A 20,998-nucleotide genomic window follows, 5' to 3' on the forward strand; every position below is an offset into this window, starting at 1 on the left:
AGGATGCCTGAGGAATGGAGAAAAAGTGTTTTGGTACCGATTTTTAAGAATAAGGGTGATGTGCAGAGCTGTAGTAACTACAGAGGGATTAAACTGATCAGTCACAGCATGAAGTTATGGGAAAGAGTAGTGGAAGCTAGGTTAAGAAGGGAGGTGATGATTAGTGATCAGCAGTATGGTTTCATGCCAGGAAAGAACACTACAGATGCGATGTTTGATCTGAGAGTGTTGATGGAGAAGTACAGAGAAGATCAGAAGGAGTTGCATTGTGTCTTTGTGGACTTAGAGAAAGCATAAGACAGGGTGCCTAGAGAGTTGTGTGTTGTATGAGGAAGTCAGAGAAGTATTTAAGAGTGGTACAGGATATGTACAAGGGTCGTGTGACAGTGGTGAGGTCTGCGGTGGGAGTGACGGATGCATTTAAGGTGGAGGTGGGATTACATCAAGGATCAGTTCTGTGCCCTTTCTTATTTGCAATGGTGATGGACAGGTTGACAGACGAGATCAGACAAGAGTCTCCGTGGAGTATGATGTTTGCAGATAACATTGTGATCTGTAGAGAGAATAGGGAACAGGTGGAGGAGACCCTGGAGAGGTGGAGGTATGCTCTAGAGAGAAGAGGAATGAAGGTCAGCAGGACTAAGACAGAATATATGTGTGTGAATGAGAGGGAGGATAGAGGAATGGTGAGGATGCAATGAGTAGAGATGGCGAAGGTGGATGAGTTTAAATACTTGGGATCAACAGTTCAGAGTAATGGTGAGTGTGGAAGTGAGGTGAAGAAGAGAGTACAGGCAGGATGGAGTGGGTGGAGAAGAGTGTCAGGAGTGATTTGTGACAGACGAGTACCAGTAAGAGTGAAAGGGAAGGCCTACAAGAGGGTAGTGAGACCAGCTATGTTATATGGGTTGTAGACAGTGGCACTGACAAAAAGGCAGGAGTCAGAGCTGGACGTAGCAGAGTTAAAGATGTTAAGATTTGCACTGGGTGTGACAAGGGTGGACAGGATTAGTAACAAGTATATTAGAGGGTCAGCCCAGGTTGGCAGGTTTGGAGACAAAGCCAGAGAGGCAAAATTAAATTGGTTTGGATGTGTGCTGAGGAGGGATGCAGAATATATTGGGAAAAAGATGCTAAGGATGAAGCTGCCAGGTAACAGGAAAAGAGGAAGGCCTATGATAAGGTTTATGGATGTGGTGAGAAAGGACATGCAGGTGGTTGGTGTGACAGAGCAAGATGCAGAAGACAGGAAGAAATGGAAACAGATGATCCGCTGTGGTGACCCCTAACAGGAGCAGCCAAAAGAAGTAGAAGAATATTTGCTGTCTTTATGGTAAAAGACTGCTTTTGATTTTGGCAACTTTTTGAGGTAAAAAGCGTTAACTTTTCTTGGATTGAGTAGAAGGTTTGATTCTTTGAACCATGTTTTTACAGAGAAGAAAGATTTTTGGGTAATGTCTTGGAGCTTATTTATTGTGGAGATTGCACATATTAATGTTGAGTCGTCTGCATACCGAACTAAACTAGCATGGTGAGTGGAGGTGTTGCGGTCATTAATAAAAATACTAAATAGGAGAGGACCCAGAATAGAGCCCTGAGGAACACCTGTAGTAACTGGTTGAAAACATGAGTAGGTTTGCTGCCTTAGAACAGCTTGTTACCCTCCATGTAGGTAACTAAGAAACCACAACAAAGAGTAATGTGAAAGTCCTGTTGAAGAGATTCAAATGAGCAGTTGCTGGTGTGAGACAGTATCAAATGCCTTTGACAAGTTTAAGAACATGGTGGACACAAGCAGATCATTGTTTCTGTTGGTTTATTATATTGGAAAAATGTAGTAGTGATGCTGTGCTGGGGCCTAAAGCCATCTTGTGTTTCTGGGACCAGGTTATTTGAAGTTAGGTATTGCATCAGATGCATATGGATGCATTTCACTAATATTTTGGTGGGGGGAATCGCTATTGGTCTGTAGTTATTAAACTCTGTAAATGTGCCACCTTTGTACAGAGGTATGATGTATGATTTTTTCCACAGTGATGGGATGTATCTTTCTGCTGTGGACCTGTTAATTAATACGGACACAGGGAAGGCTATGACTTCTGCGACCATTTTTAGGTAGTCTGATGGTAGTTAGTCTACAGCTACAGAAGTAGTTTTTAGTTTAAGGAGCAACTTCATTATGAGTGAGGTAGGTAGTGGACTAAAATAGAAGAGCTGTGGGTGGTTTTGATTGGACAGGGGTAGAGAGAGGGGGCCAGATGTATTAGTATCTAAGAGAGATAATACTGATTGTATAAAGTAGGAATTAAGCTGGGTGGTGATAGAGTCTGTTTTTGGAGAAAGAGAGAGGTGATCTTGGCAGGGTGGAGTAGTTTATTTACTGATAACCAAAAAAGTTTTGGGTTGTTTTTATATTTGTCTTGTAGGCTGGTGTAGAATGTTTGCTTATCCTGTTTGTCATGGAGTTTTGCAAAGTTTCTAAAATGTCTAAATTGCTGGAAAACATTTTGAGATCTATTTTTATACAATTTTTTTCAGCCTTTATGCCTTTTTATCATGATTTTTTGTTGTTGTTGTTGTTTCTTTCTTTTGCCAGCCATGGTGCAGGTTGGTCTCTACTCTTTTATTACTTACTGGTGCTAGATTATTTAAGGTCTGTAAGAATATGTTATTAAAGTGTTCTGCAGCAGTATCTAGTGGCATTGTTCTAAATACATTCCAGTTATATTGTTTTAGTGTTTCTTTGAAAATATCTTTGCTGAAATTGGTTATATTTTGTGTTTGATTATAGATAATATGTTTATCTAGTCTAATTGCATATGTTGGCATGTGGTCACTAATGCTATCAGAGAAGCACCCTACTTTTGTCAGTTTGTCCGGTTTGTTTGTAAGAATCCAGTCTAATGTTGAGTTTCTCCCTAAAGTCATGTTGATTCTAATAGATGTTGTTATTAATTGTCTGAAGTTGTTTAATGATTCAATGGGGGTCATGGAATTTATGATTTGTAGTCTAATTTAAGTCACCAAGGATTATAGTTTCATGGCTAATTTGTTGGGATAACCAATACAGGATCCTTTCAGCAGTATCAATGTTATTTCCCGGTGGTATATAAATTGCTGCTAAACATATAGTTTTCCTATTGTTGATTTTTAGGAGTGTTATTAGAGGTTCAGCATTGTTAAATTTGGGTATTTTCTGTGGAAGTAAGGTGATGGTTAGGGAATTTTTATAAATGATTGGTATACTGCCTGCATGCTTGTTTTGTCTGTCTTGCCTGAGTATATTGTATCAGGGAGGGGTGATGTCATAATCAATTATTTCTTTTTTTCACCAGGTTTCAGTAGCTATGATTATATCAGGAGTGTATATAGGAAGGTAGGCATGTTATGTCATGGATTTTATTGCACACACTTATTAGGTTCATATTTAGTAAGGTGAGTTTGGATTCTGTTTTTGTTGAGATGTGTTAGGTTATTTTGCGGATGGGAGTGATGGTTTTATGAACAGTGGGCCTTGGGTGGGGTGAATATCTCCACTAATTCTTTGAAATGATATTTTACATAAGAGAGAGTCTGGCCAGTTATGTTTTGGTCTTGGTTTGTTATTTGATCATAAATTTAGATAGTGTTGACATATTTATAGATAAATAAATAAGTTATGGTTTCTTTGTAGAGATAGGGCGTTATGGAGAAAGACAGGCTGGGGTAGATGTTGATATTCTTTGTGAGGATTGGCTGGAGTTTAAAGTATTTGAAGGAGGTACATTTGATAATTGGTGATGAAGGCAAGTAGAGTGAGGAAGAATAATAAAATAATCTGAGTTATGGGCATCTTATTTAGCTTGAGTTTATCTTTGTTGTAAATTATGATTAGAAAATGTTAGGAGGGTTCAAAGATTCAAAACGATCCAAAGATTCAAAGAAATTATATTGTCATTTAGGACCATACAAGTGCAGCCTAAACGAAATTACAAATATCAGCTCACAAGAGAAATGCAGTGAAAATAACATAAATACAGCGGTATCAAATAATAACATAAGAAAGAAAACAACAACACGTAAGGCATGCAAGAGGTAGTTCACATTACATAAACACATTCAATACCCATTATCCAGTGATAAATAATAAATAAATACCCATCACCAAGTCCCTACAATGTTAAGATAGAGAATAAATAGAGACTAGTGAATAGCAGCTGTTTAGTTATCATATTGCACTTGTTAACCTTAGACGTGACTCAGTGTAGCCATCATATTGCATAATAGTAATGCTGGTGGTAATTGCTCAGAGCAGCAGGATTAAATGAAAATAAAGATGTTTCAATGTATCAGGTATTATGGTTTGTGTCTGTATTAATACATTTCACAGCTGTAGGATACAAACTGTTCCTGAATCTAGTAGACCTACAGCGGAAGCTGCGGTACCTCCTTCCAGACACAAGTTGTGAGAACCAGTTGTGGGTTGGATGGGTCGAATCAGCAAGTATTTTATATGTTTTCTTTCTTGCTCTTGTAAAGAAAAGCTCCTAAATAGAAGGGAGGCATGTGCCCAAAATTTTCTCATGGACCCTTAGCACCCTCTGTAGTTTCTTCTTCTTGGCAACATTGCAGTTGCCGAACCGTGCTATGAAGCTGCTAGTGAGGATGCTCTCGATAGCTCCCCTGTAGAAAGTGGTAAGAGCAGACAGTGGGAGCCTGGCCTTTTTGAGCTTCTCAGGAGGTGAAGCCTCTGTTGAGCCTTCTTGACTATATAATTGGTGTTAGCAGCCCAGGAGAGGTCATCAGAGATGTGGAGGCCCAGGAACTTGGTTGTTTTGACTTTCTCTACTAGCGCCCCTTTAATAGTGAGTGGTTGAACTATTGCCTTTCTCCTAAAGTCCATAATCATTTCTTTGGTCTTATTGACATTCAGGTCCAGACTGTTCCTGTTACACCAGGCAAAGGGTTCACCTCTTCCCTGCAGTTATGTTCATTCCCACCACTAATGAGACCCGTGACTGTGGTATTGTCAGTGAATTTGATAATATGGTTTGACCTATGTTTTCCAGTACAGTCATGGGTTAGGATAGTGAAGAGCAAGGAACTGAGCACACAACCTTGGGGAACACCAGTTTTCAGGACTATGTCTTGAGAGGTGTTGTTACCTGTGCATGTCCACTGGGGTCTACCAATCAGAAAGTCATGAGTCCAGTTACGTAGGTGCTTGTTTATCCCAAATTTCACGAGCTTATCCACCAGTTGCATTGGTATCACTGTGTTGAACGCAGAACTAAAGTCGATGTACAGCACCTTTACGCAGTTGTTCCTCCCTTCTAGATGTTTTACTGAAGGTATAGTGTGACTAATATAGCATCCACAATTGATCTATTTGCCTGGAGTGGATCGAAGGACTTAGGCAGACTCACAGATAGATGTTTCTTCACAATCCTCTCAAAGCACTTCATGACGTTTGAGGTTAAGGCGACCGGTTTGACGTCATTGAGGCAGGTAGGGTCGGGTTTCTTTGGAAGTGGGACAATATTTGTTTCCTGGAAACTTTCTCCATAGCAAGGGATGAGTTGAAGATGTCTGTCAGTACCACACATAACTGATCAACACACCACTTCAACACCTTGCCAGATACATTGTCCAGTCCAGCAACCTTCCTAGGATTCACCTTCTTAAGCCGATGTCTCATCTCCTCGGAGTTTAAGGTGAGCACTGTCTCCTCTTTGTTGGTGTTTGTTTTAGAAGGTATGGTGGTGTTTTTCTCCTCAAATCTTCCAAAGAAGGAGTTCAGTTCATTTAGGAATTCTAAGCTGTTATCACATTGGGGTGATTTGGTCTTTTAGTCTGTAAGTGATGTATCTCCTGCCATAGGCTTCTCATGTCCCTCATGTCTTGGAAGCAAATCTGAATTTTCTTTCCATACTTCTTCTTTGTCTCTTTGATGCCTTTTTTCAGATTTGACCTGGGTTAGTTTATTCTGGGTTAGTTGTACAGATCTAATTCTGATTGTTTTTCTTTTGGAAGGAACTGATGGTAAATATTTGAGGAATATGTGGGCAGTGCTATGGAAGTATAAATGTTGAGTAAGAGGGGGTTGTTGGGAATTGGGGGTAGGGTAGGGGAGCAGAGTGAGCCTGAGCAAGGATGATTGAAGTAGGTTGAAAACTTGGCAAAGAGACAGAGAAAAAAAATCAGTGACTGAAAACAAGCCACAAATCTGCTGAGAGAGAGAGAGAGATAAGTAAAAGGAACAATGCAGTTTAAAAGGCCTCTGTACTAGTAGATGAAAGTCTTGATTTTGTTGCTCTAGGAAGCAATTATAGTAGGAGAGTTAGTTCAATATCACCTTGACCTGACTAATGGTAATAACACTAAAAAATTGTGCTTGACTGTTTGAACAACTGTGTAATGTAAGGAGGTTTCTATGGACTTTGAAATGCAAAGTCCAAAGTTTATACCTAATTCACTGAGCTTGTGTACAATGCTCAAGTGGAAACTTTTGTTAAATATTTTGTACAGATTTAGGTAGGCAGGCAGTATGCGCTGTTTTGTTCTCATCCATTGTTTTGGTGAACTTCTCTAAGAAGTCCACTAAGTGGAGTAGGCATGACATTCCCTTGAAGAACCCAGACTGAGTTGGATCTAGCATCTAAGATTTCCTGTGTTGTTCTTCTTTCCATTACCTTGCATGTCAGACTAGTCGGGCTTATGGGTTGGTAGTTTCCTGGGTCTGTGGATGGCCTGCCCTTGAGTAGTGGGATAATAGTTGTAGTCCTCCATTCTCTTGGCTGAAGCCTGTTTGGAGGCTATGACTGAATTGAACCTCTAAAGACCCCAAAAGGTCATGTTTCATGCTATTAAGGAAGCATACAGGGATACTATCAGATATAACCGATGCAGTGTTTTTTGCCTTGGAGTGTGTATTGAGGGACATGTTCCCTGGTGATAGTTGAGGGAGCTATGGTTGTGGGTATTTCTAGAGAGGTGCCTTGGGGGCAAAAACGTGGCAAAATCGGAGCTGAATTTATTGGCCATGTAGGTTTGCTATGTCCTCAGGCTCAGTGTAGGTGTCTCCATTTACAAGTTTAGCACATTATTGTGTATTGTCTTGTAGGTTTCTGACATAACTGAATAATGACTTGGGGTTGTCCTTAGCTTAGAAGTCTACTTTTATCTTCCTAGTGTTGCTTATTTAGTTTGATGAGGGAATTCTTACTTTGCTGGACATTGCACTTCCTCATTTTGGCCAAGCGTTTCTTACTTTCGTTATATAGTCTATTGATGTTGTAACTCCACTAGGGTGGCTTGTTTTTGAGTTTGTCATAAATTTATTTGGAGTAGATGCTGCAGCCTCTATACAGCTATACACATGATTGTAGAAGGTTCTTCTGAATGCGTCCATGTAAGCAATAATATTCCATTGTTTTGAGCAGGCTTAACATTTTGCAAGGGTGTCACTTAGAAGTAGGAAGTCTGTCTTGGAATAATTTCTAAAAGACCCAGGGTTACCTGGTATCCCAGCTTTTATTTTTATGTACAAGAAGACTACTTTATGGTCTAACCTGACTAGTGAGGCCAATACAGTAGAGGAGGTGCAATATTATCCGTTTCAGTGACCTTAATCAACATATGGAAATGGTAATTGCTTTTACAAACTTCAGTAATTTCTGGACCTGCATGCTGGGGGTTATGTGTGATTCTTAGTTTATAGTGGGGTAGTTAAAGTCACTCATGAATATGGTGTTAGGTTGAATGGGGAGTGTCTTCAGTACATTTAAATATGAGTTATGGGTTTTTTGAGTCATAAAGGGGGACCTATAGCTTGGAATGATAAGGTATGGGACTTTGCCTTTGGCAATTTGGACCCAGAGAGGCTCAAGTATGTCATAATGTTTGGACAGACTTGAGGTGTATTTGTTTTTTGATATAAATTGAGACATCTCCACTTGCTGTCCCTTCCTGCACAGTATTAGGTCTAAATGTGTGAAATACATTATTGTATTGCACTGCTTGGGGTGCTTTCTGTAGCTTTATGCCATATCTGATAGACGGTACAGATGTCTGCATTCTACAGGATGAGGAGAACTTGCCAGGAGCAGAGTTTCTTGTTTAGACTCCTGGCATTGAGAAGTAATACCTTTAGATTTTCTTGTGTTGGTTTTGCTATGTTGGAAGGTTTATCAGATTGGTAATGCCTAAAAAGCCACTATGGGGGTAGATAAGGTTTTATCCAGTACTGGAAAGCCTAGAGGGGACAGGTGCAGACCATCCCTGACAAAGCAGCATGGTCTGTCAACCACATCTTCCCAGGCTGACAAATATTGTACTCCCTTCAAATGACCATAAAACTAAGCCAGTTATTAAAGTGAATTATATTCTGTTCACACTGTGGCATCATCCCTGGAAAAGGTACAATGATGGGCTCATACTGGCCTGGGCACATAGACTGAGACCTCCATCATGTCTGTCTTCATATAATCTAGGAAGGTCCGTCTCAGATCATTTACTCCCACAAGTACTATGTCAGAATGAGTGTGTGATCTGATCATTTCTTGCAGCCAAGGCAGCTGAGCATAACCTCCTTGCACATTTTACAGCCCTCTGCCTGGTGAAAGTGGAATATGTAAGATCAATGTGAGTAGGTACACTGGATAGCACCCTAAAATAAGGAGATTCTTTATTTGCTATTGGCATCTTCAGTCCATTTAAAGCATAATTCCTTGTAGTTGCTTTAATCATTCCAGATAATAAATACAACAATTAAATAACATCTGTGGATTTTACCTAATGTACACATAATCTGTGAAATTCTGTTACCACTCATCATCAGGCAGTCCTATACATTGAAAACTTTTAAAATAACTGTTTATCCATGGGTTTGATGATTTGTTGAAAGCGCTTTATTAAACAAAGTGCACAGATGCATTGCTGAAAACTTAGTGAAAAACATTACTAGGCTAATGACACAAGAACCTTCACAAGCCTTGCTAATAATACCCAGAATATGGCAGTATTATATCTTAATATCTCAGATTTGGGATGGGGTAGAATCAAGGTAGTGGTTCTTTAGATGCTGGAGTCCTGAGCCATTTTACAGACTGCCTCTATCCATAAGGGACATTGGCAGTACACCAGGAGCGAATTTACAGTTTCCCATCCATTTATCCAAATTCTTTTTGAAGAGAATGAGGGACAGGCTTTGTTTATAAGAATTTAGGTTAACAACACAGGAAGCAAATATGAGAGGAAAGAAATGTTTTCTGTTATTTGTTATTTTCACCTGAACCTTGTGCTTTACAATCAGAGTATTTATGATTGTCCAGCTTAACTTATTTTCATCCTTTGAGAATATGTTCTGTAAACAATTTTCTACTTTATGTTCTAACTGCATTTACATCACTAATATTATTTCTGTGGGACAAGTCTGCTGTATGTGCTTTACGAACTGAAGTAATAACTGAAAACTGTGGGGAATTGATTTTAATGAAAAATATATTTAGAGTAGTGAATCATTCATGCCTGCTAGTTGGGCTTGTGTGTGGATGTGAATACAGATGAGCAACACATCTTTACATGTACATTTCAAGACATAAAACAAGCACAAGGGAATTTCTTATTGCTTCTAATGTTGAATTTGCTATTTGTGTTAATATTATGCATATTTACACAGCTGCCTCTTTATAGCTTAGCCTTTTCTGTTGATCTGTTTTCATTTCAGACTAGTGTTACAATTGAAATTAAATACCAAACTATGGATGGAACAGTGGGAGCATGGAATGATGGAGAATTCCTGGAAGGCCCAAACCAGCACTCTGAAAATGATGGCAGTTTTCATTTTGAAACGGACAGCTTGCTCTCTGGTCACAGTCAAAGTTCTGGTGTTTCCCCAGGCAGATCACATCAAAGCTTGCACTCAGGGGAAAGAACTTTCAGAAAGTAAGTGTGATAACTGTCATCTAAAAGAACTGCCAGTTCTCATGAGACTGTGGTGTTATTTTAGTTGAGACAGACCATTTTTTACCATGATAATGTAACAAAATAACTGAGCTCCAAATATGATGTCTGCATCATATTTTCCTATGTTACTTAGTAATTTTATACTTCATATAATTCTTTGTGAATTCATAATTTCTTATTGGTTTTGATGACTGTTAAGGTAATGAAGAATGAAGTAGACAGGAATGAACAGCATCCATACAATATTACCTGAACTGAGCCTATGACATTTTGTAACATTCCTAAAAGTCATTTATCCTCCCTTTAATTGTTTAATCTACATGAATGGATGCTTTAGTCAGTGTTGAACAGGAGTCTGCTGCACAAATTAACCTGGCGTACATCTAGCTCCTAAATTATCCCAAGGAACTAACCCAATGTGGGTTGAAATTATAACCCCAAAAGTCATTTTAAAACTGAATATAAAGTATTTTTTGCCTTCTCTATCTCTACAGGTGCCTGTGATATTTAGTTCCACAGAGTTCATTACTGTCTTTATCTAAGGCTGAGAGTTTTCATGTAGGACCTTTTCAGCTATTTATAGACCCTTAATTTCATACAGTCCCTGTAAGAAATACATTGTGGTGAACAATTTTGAGCATGCTGCTGTAAAGACATGCTGATAAGAATGGTAAGGTGTCCACCAGCCTGTTGTGCCACTGGACATTAATAGTGGCCCACCTGCTGTGACTTCAGACCACAGTCTTTGTCAGGATGGGAAAGCAAGTCTTCGGCTGTTCAGTGTTATCCCACCACAGCTAGCACTCAGATTCTGGAACTGCTAATGAAGCCTGGAATGACAGAAGTATCATCGCCCACCCCCACCCCACCCCCCCCCACACACACACACACACACACATATGCATTCATACATACACACATAGGATGAAACAACAACTCTATGGATATTTGTCTTCACAAATAAAATGACAGTTCTAATCACCCCATTCAGCCCTCTGACTCTGAGGCCACTAATAAATTCTAGAATATCAACACTAACACCCCATACCTAGGGTGGGAGAACAGTTCCAGCTTCTTTTAAATCCCAGCTAGTCTTATGATCCTGGAAGAGCTAACGAGTGCTGAAATGCCGGTAGAATCACGACCTAGGACGAATATGCATGGCTTCTGCTATTCATACCTATCCCCCTCCAGCCAACTGTCTGATTGTAGGACTGATAACATATCCTGGAAAGGTGGAAAGATGATAACAACAGTACCCCCACACCCCTGGAAAGGAAGATCAAGTCAATAACAATTTGGTTCACCCCCCTATCAGCACTTTGCATCTGGGACCACTGACAAATTGTAGAATGCCAGGAGCAGCAGTTACACCCCACTGCAATAGCAGGTTTGTGACTGTTTCAGCCTATACACTCCAGCCAGCTGCCTGATTCTGAAATAACAAGTTTATGCTGGAATGCTAATGACATACATGGATGTCCTGTATTTGTACTTGTGAGACCCATAATCCATCTGAATGCTACATTATCTGAAGGTCTGTTTTCAGTTAAATATTCTGTATGCAGTTGTAAGAAAGTGAATTTCAGGGATGTGGTATGTTTTGCTAAGTCCTTTTTGTCAAAAAACAAAAAGTCCACTCTTACCTGCCCTGGCTGAAGTGGGAGACAAGTTCATCATGCTTCCCCCTTTGTATCCTCTTACTTAATAACTTCAAAGTTGCCCAACCTGGAGAAGGTTATGCACATTTCACGAAACAGACTGTCAGTCAATCAGGTTTTGATGGAATGCATTGTTACCAGTTTCAGCCAGCATACAATGGTTATTGGAATTTTTGCCACACAGTGCTAGGTTTATCATGACTGCCTATCTAAAGCCACTCACACTTTATCTTTGTTAATCAGTTTAAACAGATAGCTACTTTCCTTCAAATATACAATACATAATACAAATTAATACAAAATGCAATAACTGATACATCAGTAACCAAACACTTCCAAAACAGCATAAACCAAAACCATTAAAACAAAAAACGCTGCCAAAGTGTTGCAATGACTTAATTCATAAATTATTTTAAAAGGTTTAGTGCATTCATTAGTACATTAAAGGACTTCATCAGAATGACTGAAATAACAAACCTATAGCTCCACTTATAATTTTCACCTTAACTCAATTACATTTTTCACAAATCAGATTCCATTATTAATAAATTTAAACTACCAATTACAAAAAACATCCATCCAAATGCACCATACATATACATTAAAAAGAATATGTACACGAAACATAAATAAGCACACCAGAAATATACCTCAAATGTAAATTTAAACCTATGTATTTAAAAATACATTATAAGTCAAATCTTGTGACGTACATCAGAATTAAACTTTCTCAGACTTTAAAACTAATATACTGTTAATACTCATTTTTATAATTAATACCTGGATAATGGGTGGTATTTAATTTAATTTGCCATAAAAGTTCCCTCTTTTCTAAGCGAGACTCATGATTACCTCATCTAATGTTCTGTGGAACCTTTTCTAAAATAAAAAGAATAAAAACTTCTTAAAATCTTTACACTCACTACTATGTTTATAAAGGGCAGTCGTCTCATCTTCCCCTTTTAATGGCATATACATATTCATAAATTCTCTGTCATAATACCCTTTCCATCTTCCTGTATAGTATGCCTCACAGTTCCTACATTATGGTAAGCACAGCACCCCTATGATACAACAATTAAACCATTTCTATTTACTACACTTGGATAAGAGGTGACTGTAACATTACTGCAGTTACAATAAAATGACATTGTGCACAAGGTCTACATTTGGACAATCTCTTTGACCATTTTTTTTTTTTTAATTATTTTTTTCTAAAATGTCCTTTAAATTTCTTCCCCTTTATATATAAATATAGGCTCCTAGTTTGTTAAATGACTCAAACCAACCAAAACAGTTTTCCAGTTTTACTTATAATGTTTTTTACCCATCCATCAGAATTGTCATATGACAGCACATAGCAGTCTTTAAATCAACCCTGCTCTCTTTTTTATTACTAACAGTAAAACTATTGTCCCTTAAAATAGCACTCAGATTCTGAAAACACTAATGAAGCCTGAAATTCCGGAAGGATCACCCCCCTATCAGGTTTACTCGGTACTCTCTGTCAACAAACAATCCTTTTAACTTCTGGGTTTCAAACACAAAATCTGAATCTTTGGACAGCATTCAGGATAGTCAGACAAATTTGTCTTTGACTAAGTTGCGCTTCTGCCACAGGAAGTGGCTACTAAAGTGTAAATAACTATTACATCAAGTTTCCTTCCTAAAAAATATTAAATGAAAAAACTTTCTTATACCTATCTTTGTAAAACATAAAATCCAGAAAAAATATTTTTTTTTCATTCCTCAGAATTCATCATAAATTTCAGGAATTCAACTGAACCATTAATATAGTTAAAACATTTATATAATCAATCAATTGAACCATTCCACAAAAACAATAAATCATCTAAAACCTAAACAGGACACTATAGATTCATAAAATTCACTCTTAAAAACGTATTTCTTTTCCTAATACCACAGTAGTGTATTCGCAAAACAGGGTGCAGCCGCTGCTCCCATTGCCACTCCCCTCTTTTTTGTTTGTAATAATCACCTTCAAAATACACATAATTATTCCCTAAAACAATTTCCATTAAGTTAACCAAAAAGTCCACTTTACTTTGATCCAGCTGTGTTCTGTTGTATAATGCATCCGGAACAATCTAAGCTTTGTACATGAGGTAATACTAAAAACCGAGCTTTAGCATCTATAGTAACAAAAATTAGATTTGCATCATATTATACCCTAGATAATTCACTTAAACAATACCAAGAATCCCTAAGTGGATGTTTCTTATCTTCAAAAATGTTTTTAAAGTCGTATCCACAAACTTAGCTAAAGGCTCTGTTTTAGTTCCCCCAGAAGCAACAATAGGTCTCAATGGTGGTTCATGGATATTCTTGTGAATTTTAGGGATGACAAAGGTCAAAGGTATAGTTGTTTTGTTAACCTCTAAATAGGCATGGTGGTTTCTGAAATATTGAATCTGGGCATTTTGAGGCAATGTTACAACTGCCTCATGTACACAGACAACCCCCTCCACCTACCACCAAACACTAACACATGTGAGAGATGCAATTATACAGCCAGACTAGAGGCTAAGCTCTCTCAACCCAAGACTGGATCAGACAGTCAAGAGGAGAAGGGAAATACTTGCATCACACCACCAGGCTCACATAAACCCATTAAAGCAGCACTGGAAAAAACACACATAAATACATGAAAACATACTCGGAGGCTCTAAATAAAAATCTGCAAAACCAACAGAGACCTCCAAAGCAAACATCCAAGCAACCTCCACCCCCCCCCCAACACAAACCATGAAACACATACTTCACAAAACCAGTGTGCCATGCAATCACAGTCCTTAAGGCAAAATAACATACCCACCATACTAGTAATAGGTGACTCTATAGTCAGACACACTGACGTCCCACTCACTAGGCTGAATAAGGAGAAGGTTACTTTTAGCTGCCTGTCGGGCACCAGGATCCATCACATAACACAAGCACTCAGGTCACTACAGAACAAGTACAAATATGACTCTGTCATTATCCATGTTGGTGTGAATGACCTGAGCCGTACCTCTCTGGACTACATGAAAACAGACATGGAAGAGCTCTCTGATCACGTAGCCCAGACCGGTATGACCTGATCCTGAGTAGCATCCTGCCCTCACCAAGAATGATACCACAGTATAAAGAAAAAATTCTCAATTTCAACAATTGGCTAAGTTTCTAGTGTCATTCAAAGGGGATCCAGTGTCTGTCTGCCTGGGATGACATGCTCGACAAGCCACACTGCTTCGCTAGAGATGGCTTGCACCTGTCACCCTTAGGCTTTCGAATACTGGCCAAGGCTCTTGTCACCCCCATAGTGCCTTTATTAGGCAACGCTCAAAAGACAAACCTACCACCGTAAATAGCACAAGTTACAAAAAATTGAGGGTAGTGCTACTCAATGCCAGAAGTCTGAACCTCAAAATGCACGCAGTCGAGGCACTCCTCAGTATGGAGAAAATCAATATATGCGCAGTAACAGAAACCAGCTTTAAGGTTCCAGAGAGCACACCAGCACTACCAGGCTACAACTCATACCATACATTTCAGCCACAGAACCCGGACCAAAATACAAAAGGTGGGGGCATATCCCACACCTCCAGGTTAGTGGCACAGCATGATGCTTCAGAGATCATCCACGTGCAACTAACAATGGGCAAAACTACAATTCAAATTGTAGCTTGCTACAGATCATCCACCATGTCCCAGGACCCCCATTCCGCATTCCTGGGAACACTGGGAAACATAAAGGTCCTACCAAACACCCTAATATTGGGTGATTTCAATTATCCAAACATTAACTGGGAGAACTACTCAAGTACTAACTCCCTTGCCCAACATTTCATAGAATTTATAAACTCAAATGCCCTGGTTCAACTGGTCAACACTCCCACCAGAGGTGACAACATATTGGACCTGGTCATCACCAACATGGGCGAGCGATTTCCACACCAGAGGTCAACCCCTCACTGGTTAGATCTGACCATAAACAAATCACTTTGGATATCCACATTCCGCCCCCACCCCTGGACAAGAAAACCACCATGAAAAACTTTTCAAATGCAAACTTCACGTTACTTAAGACTGAGGTGGAAAGTTTCAAAGCCCCCATGCTGAAGGATAACGCTGTCCAAGCTGCAAAATTCTTTACTAATGCACGCTACGGGCACCTACAAGAATGCATGGATCATGCCATCCCAAGCAAAACCAAGACTCACTCCTCCAAGAAAAGGAAACCAGTCTGGTGGACTCCTACCATAAACAAGCTATACAATAGAAGGAGGAAACTAGTACAGAAAATAGTAAAATCCCAAGAAGGGAAGACATCCCAGATCATTATCAGCATGAAACTACAATCCCTCATAAAATCATCCAAGGCGAGCTTTGAAAGAAAAATTGCCAAGGACTCCAAAGATAACCACAAGGCATTCTTTAGCTATGTCAAGAATCTAAGTGGCAATGCTCAGATCTGCTCAGAGTTAGTGCAGAATGGCACAAAATACACTGAACAAACCGATATCGCCAACATCCTGGCAGACAGGTTCAGCGCAAACATCACCCCCCCCCCTCTCACCCCCAAGACGGCCCATAACCATACCAGAAGAATGTAGAGTCCCTGAAATCACAGACACTCAGGTTAAAACAGCCCTCTCCAAAGCCAAAAACACAGCATCAATGGGACCGAACGGTGTCCCAGGCTGTGTCCTACATGAGCTCAAAGACGAACTAACCCCTCACCTAAACACACTGTTCAAACTCAGCCTCTCCACAGGCTACATACCCATAGAGTGGCACACAGCAGCAGTTATTCTGCTCCACAAAGGTGGAGCCACAACAGACCCTGGGAACTATCGCCCTATAAGCATGACTAGCTTGGTCTGCAAGGCTATGGAGTGCATCATCATGGAACTCATTAACAGAGACATTGGGAACCTCCAAACACTGGACCCTACCCAGATCGGCTTTGTTAAGGGCAGATCATGCCTCCTAAACCTGGTGGACTTCTTTGAGACAGTTACCAAGGTTATAGATGAGGGAAAGGTGGTACACACAGCCTACCTAGACCTCGCAAAGGCCTTCAACACCATTCCCCATTCTGGTATTATAGACAAGCTCACCAGCCTGAACATAAACCCCTACATCACAAGATGGGTTGCCAACTGGCTCGCGGACAGAACCCACATGGTGAGAGTTGCAGGAGCTAAGTCCGACTCTAAATCGGTTACAAGTGGAATTCCTCAGGGCTCAGTCCTAGGACCCCTCCTGTTCGGCATATACCTCTCAGAGGTAGAGGCAAGCACAGGAGGACTATGGCTGACCAAGCTCACAGACGACTGCAAACTAGGGGCTATAATTAACTCTCTGGCTGACACAGACATCCTCCAAAAGGGTCTCACTGAGACGGATACCTGGTGTCAAAATCATGGCCTCAAGCTAAATGCCAAAAAGTGCATAGTCATCCCCTTTGGAAAAAACAAAGTACCCACAAACTACCACATAGGTGGTAGTCCCCTAAATATGGAAGACGTAATAAGGGATATGGGGACCCAAGTAGATAGTAATCTCACCTTTGATAATTACATTGCCAAAGTGGTTAGAAAATCCTTCTACGTGGCCCACCTAATCACATAAGGGTTCGCATCCAGATCAAAAGAGGTCATTGTGCCCCTCTACTCATCACTCATCAGACCCATCATAGAGTACAACGCCCCATTTGGGATGTACCTTACAAGGCACCTGCAACAGCTGGAAAGTTCATCACCAAGAGGATTATGGCCTCAAACAGATGCCTTATGCAGCTCGACTGAAGAAATTACAGCTGTACTCGGTTGCATACCGTCTACTCAGAGGTGATCTCTGCCTGACATACAAGGCCATGTCCAACCCAGAAATGATGGACATGCTCCACCTAAAGAAAACCTTATCCCCGCGAGCCATACACTCTAGGGATCTAAACCTCACCACAACAATAAATAGGACGTTCTGGAGGGATAGATTCCTGTCCCAGAGACTTCCCATGCTTTGGAACAAGATCCCAATCTACATTAGGCAGAGCTCCTCGCTAACACTCTTCAAAAGAAATCTTGACGAGTGGATGGGAAACAGAAAGTTTACCTCGGGGATCACTTCAGTGGCTCTGCTGGAAGAGGCACAGGGAACTAATCTAAGGGGGCGGCGAAAGCCAACACATTCTGGCTAGGCTTATAAATGCCTTCGGGCAAATAGCCTAGTACCTACCTATGAACCTATATAATAATCATAAAGTGTCATCAGTCCTGTTGAAGGCCATATTTACTTCATTATGAGAATTGAATTCAAAATAAGCATCATTGTTTAAATACTGGTACATTCTAATGGAATAATCAATATAATTCATTAAAACTACCCAACTCCTCATTTTGAAAATACATTTTTAAATTTAACTTTTTGGTAACCTTTTGTAATTCCAGCAAATTGCCAACTATATTTAGAGATGTACTAGGTACAAAAGTAAGCCCCTTTCTAAAAATATTAAAATGTTCCAGAGTAATAATAATATCACTGTAGTTAAAAATCTTGATTTTGGTCATAAATAACAAACCTGTCTAGACCACTCTGTCCAAAACTTTCCTGTTCCTCCCCCTCCCTTTTCACTCCACTACCCCTTCCCACAGGGGTAATAATTCTCATGAAGTTTGTCCAGCATTCCAGTTTCCTCCCTTGTCTCCCTCATACTGTGTAATCAGGGCAACCTGCTTGGTATTGCGGGATATTCTTGTAGTGTTGGGGGAGGAGGCTGAAACTACAAAAAAAATATTATTGCTATTGTTGTTACTAATATTATTATTCATTTTCCAAAATTCACCATCATTTCCTTCAATTATATCCCTTCCATTATCTATATCTCCCCTACAAAGAGAGGTATCTCCACCATTTCTTACAAAACCATCCTGTCCTTCAACCCTATTCCATCCACTTGTTTTATGTTTCCCTTGTAATTAGGTGGTGGGTATGCCTGATAACCTTTTAAAATAATTTATGAATAAAGCCATTGTAATGCCTTGATAGCATTTCTTATTTTAATTGCAATATATGATATAAATTACAAGCAAATCCTATAAGTAAACTATCAGCAAAAGAGAAGATTAAAATATAGATTAAAAATAATCAGAAATTAAACTACACCATGAATCCTGTAGATGGGTCTTTATTGTCCTATTAAAAGAAGCCTGTGAGTCATTAAGTCTAATCCACAATAGTCTTGCACAATAGGAAAAAGAGGACCTACCTAAGGTCTGAAGAAATGTATTTGTAATCATCAGCAGCAGCAGCTTGTCTTCAGTGAGTGGAGCTGATAAAGAGAATTGTGGGATATACCAAGTCCTTTAAAAAGGTGGGATACATACATTGAAGGGCATGACATGTTGGCATAAGAATTTTAAACTATAGCCTCACTGCTACAAAGGGAAGCCATTGCAAATCCTGCAGGACAGTAGTGATAGTAAACAAAATACAAGACTCAGAATCCTGGATGTTGAATTCAAGATCATAGTCATGCAATGCAAGGTAAAGGGCATTGCAAAAATCAATCCATATTAAGACTACTGTAATCATACCTATAAAAAGGTCATCTAATGTAATCAGATAATTTCATCTGGAGATGATCAGTAAGTGATGTAATAAGAATTTTAGCATTGCTAACACCAATTTCTTTAATGGCAACATGTAGACCCAATACAGCCATCGACTTTTTCACTTTTACACAAAGGTCAAAGATACCATCCTACTACTCTGCAGACTGATCTAACAAAAGGTACATATTAATAGTACAGTGTTTCAAAGAAGATCTGCTAGAGTAAGGCTTCATTTTACTGAAAGTCCTTAATCTACCTAAAGGTCAAGTGACACTGGAATAGGTAATACAAAGTAAAGATTAACCCTCTACTTGGGCAAGGGAAGAGGTTTGTTCCCTGCCCCTTACCTCACACAGACATATTTTGTTTTTAATTCTTTTTGTTTTCAGATTTATTGAAATGAGAACTCACACAATTAGGTCTCATTCACATGTACAATATTGAGTATGAATGCGCTATTGCCTTGGAAGCTCTTCCTCAGTAATGATGACATCAGTCTAAAATCATCAGTCAGAAACTGCTGATACAAGAGTATCCCAGCCATCAAGGGAAAGTGAAGTTCTCATGAACTTCATTGAAAAATCTTGAAGTAACAGTAACATTTTATTTATTTATTTATTTTATTTTTATTTTACATTTGTTAACCGGGATAGTCCGACTGCATACAAGTCCATTTTCAGCGGAGACCCGGGGAGAAAAGCTCCACATTGCAAATAATTGACACTAAGTATGTAGTTACATAGAAATCAACACATTTAAGAAATCACTAACAATTTATAGTCAAGGTTCCATGTAATTGAAGCAAATATTGTGGGTTTATGGTAGTCATATAGAGATAACATTATACATGTTAGAAGTGTGTAAGAGAGAAAGACATGTATTTCAAGGTTGAATGTAAGAATGCTAGTTAAGATAAAAGGTGGTTAGCTAAGAAGGAAAGTTTTGTGAATAGAATATAGAGGGGGCGAAGAGTGTAGGCTCAGAATGGGTAGGAATCAAGCTATATTCCTGATAATAGGATTCTAAAGTTTGTAGAGAAGTGTATATTGTTTGGGTTGGGGAAGGTTATTAATGGGTATTTCACCTCTGTGAGCTAAGTTTATCTTACCTTTGTCAAAATTTTTTTTTCTGGGTTAGTCTAGGTGGAGACATGGACATAACTATGTATTTTCTTACCTATTTGTTATTTTTTGGTTAGTCTGGGTTAAGACATGGACATAGCCAATCCCTGTTTAGATAGATCTTTAGGGGTGTTTTAAATTGGAGCAGGGAGGATATCGTTGTTAGTTCAGCAGGAAGTGAGTTCCATTTTTTTCCAGCAGAGTTGGAGAATAAAGATTCACCAGCTGAGTTGTTGGCTTTGGTTGCTTGTACTAGCATTCTGTTAGATGAGCGGAGGGATGCTAGGTTGCTGTAGGGGGTAATAATATTAGACAGAATGGGGGTACTGGTAGGTATATAGAGGGTTTTATGTATAACTATGAGTTGGTTGTAATGGAGCTGATTGGGTAGTTCTAGGCAGCCTAGTTTGTGAAGATTTTCGCAGTGGTGGGTTCTATAGGCTCACCCTGTGGCAAATCTAGCTATATTGTTATAGGAAGTAATGATTTTGTTAAGGTTTGATTTACTTAGATTTGTAAGGATGGGTGAGGCGTAGAGAAGGGTTGACAGCAAATGTGTCCGAGCTATGGCAGTTCTGGCAGATGGGGTTAAGAATTGTTTAATCCTGTACAAGGAGCCTATTTTTTTGTCAACTGTTTTTATGGTTTTGTC

The 20,998-nt window shown here is 39.3% G+C and overlaps 1 protein-coding gene across 13 annotated transcripts in view; it reads left to right on the forward strand.

Annotated features, from left to right (window-relative positions):
• OTOF (otoferlin) overlaps positions 1-20,998 on the forward strand; it is a 2,911,272-nt gene that overhangs the window by 1,548,172 nt on the left and 1,342,102 nt on the right. For all 13 annotated transcript variants that reach the window (XM_044062838.1, XM_044062837.1, XM_044062844.1 and 10 more), the window contains exon 5: positions 9,707-9,924. In XM_044062838.1, the coding sequence (XP_043918773.1) occupies positions 9,707-9,924 (218 nt within the window). The remainder of the gene's footprint in view (positions 1-9,706; positions 9,925-20,998) is intronic.

This window comes from Protopterus annectens, chromosome 2.part1 (genome assembly GCF_019279795.1).
Source record: "Protopterus annectens isolate FY-2018-M chromosome 2.part1, PAN1.0, whole genome shotgun sequence".
Lineage (NCBI taxonomy): Eukaryota > Metazoa > Chordata > Ceratodontiformes > Protopteridae > Protopterus > Protopterus annectens.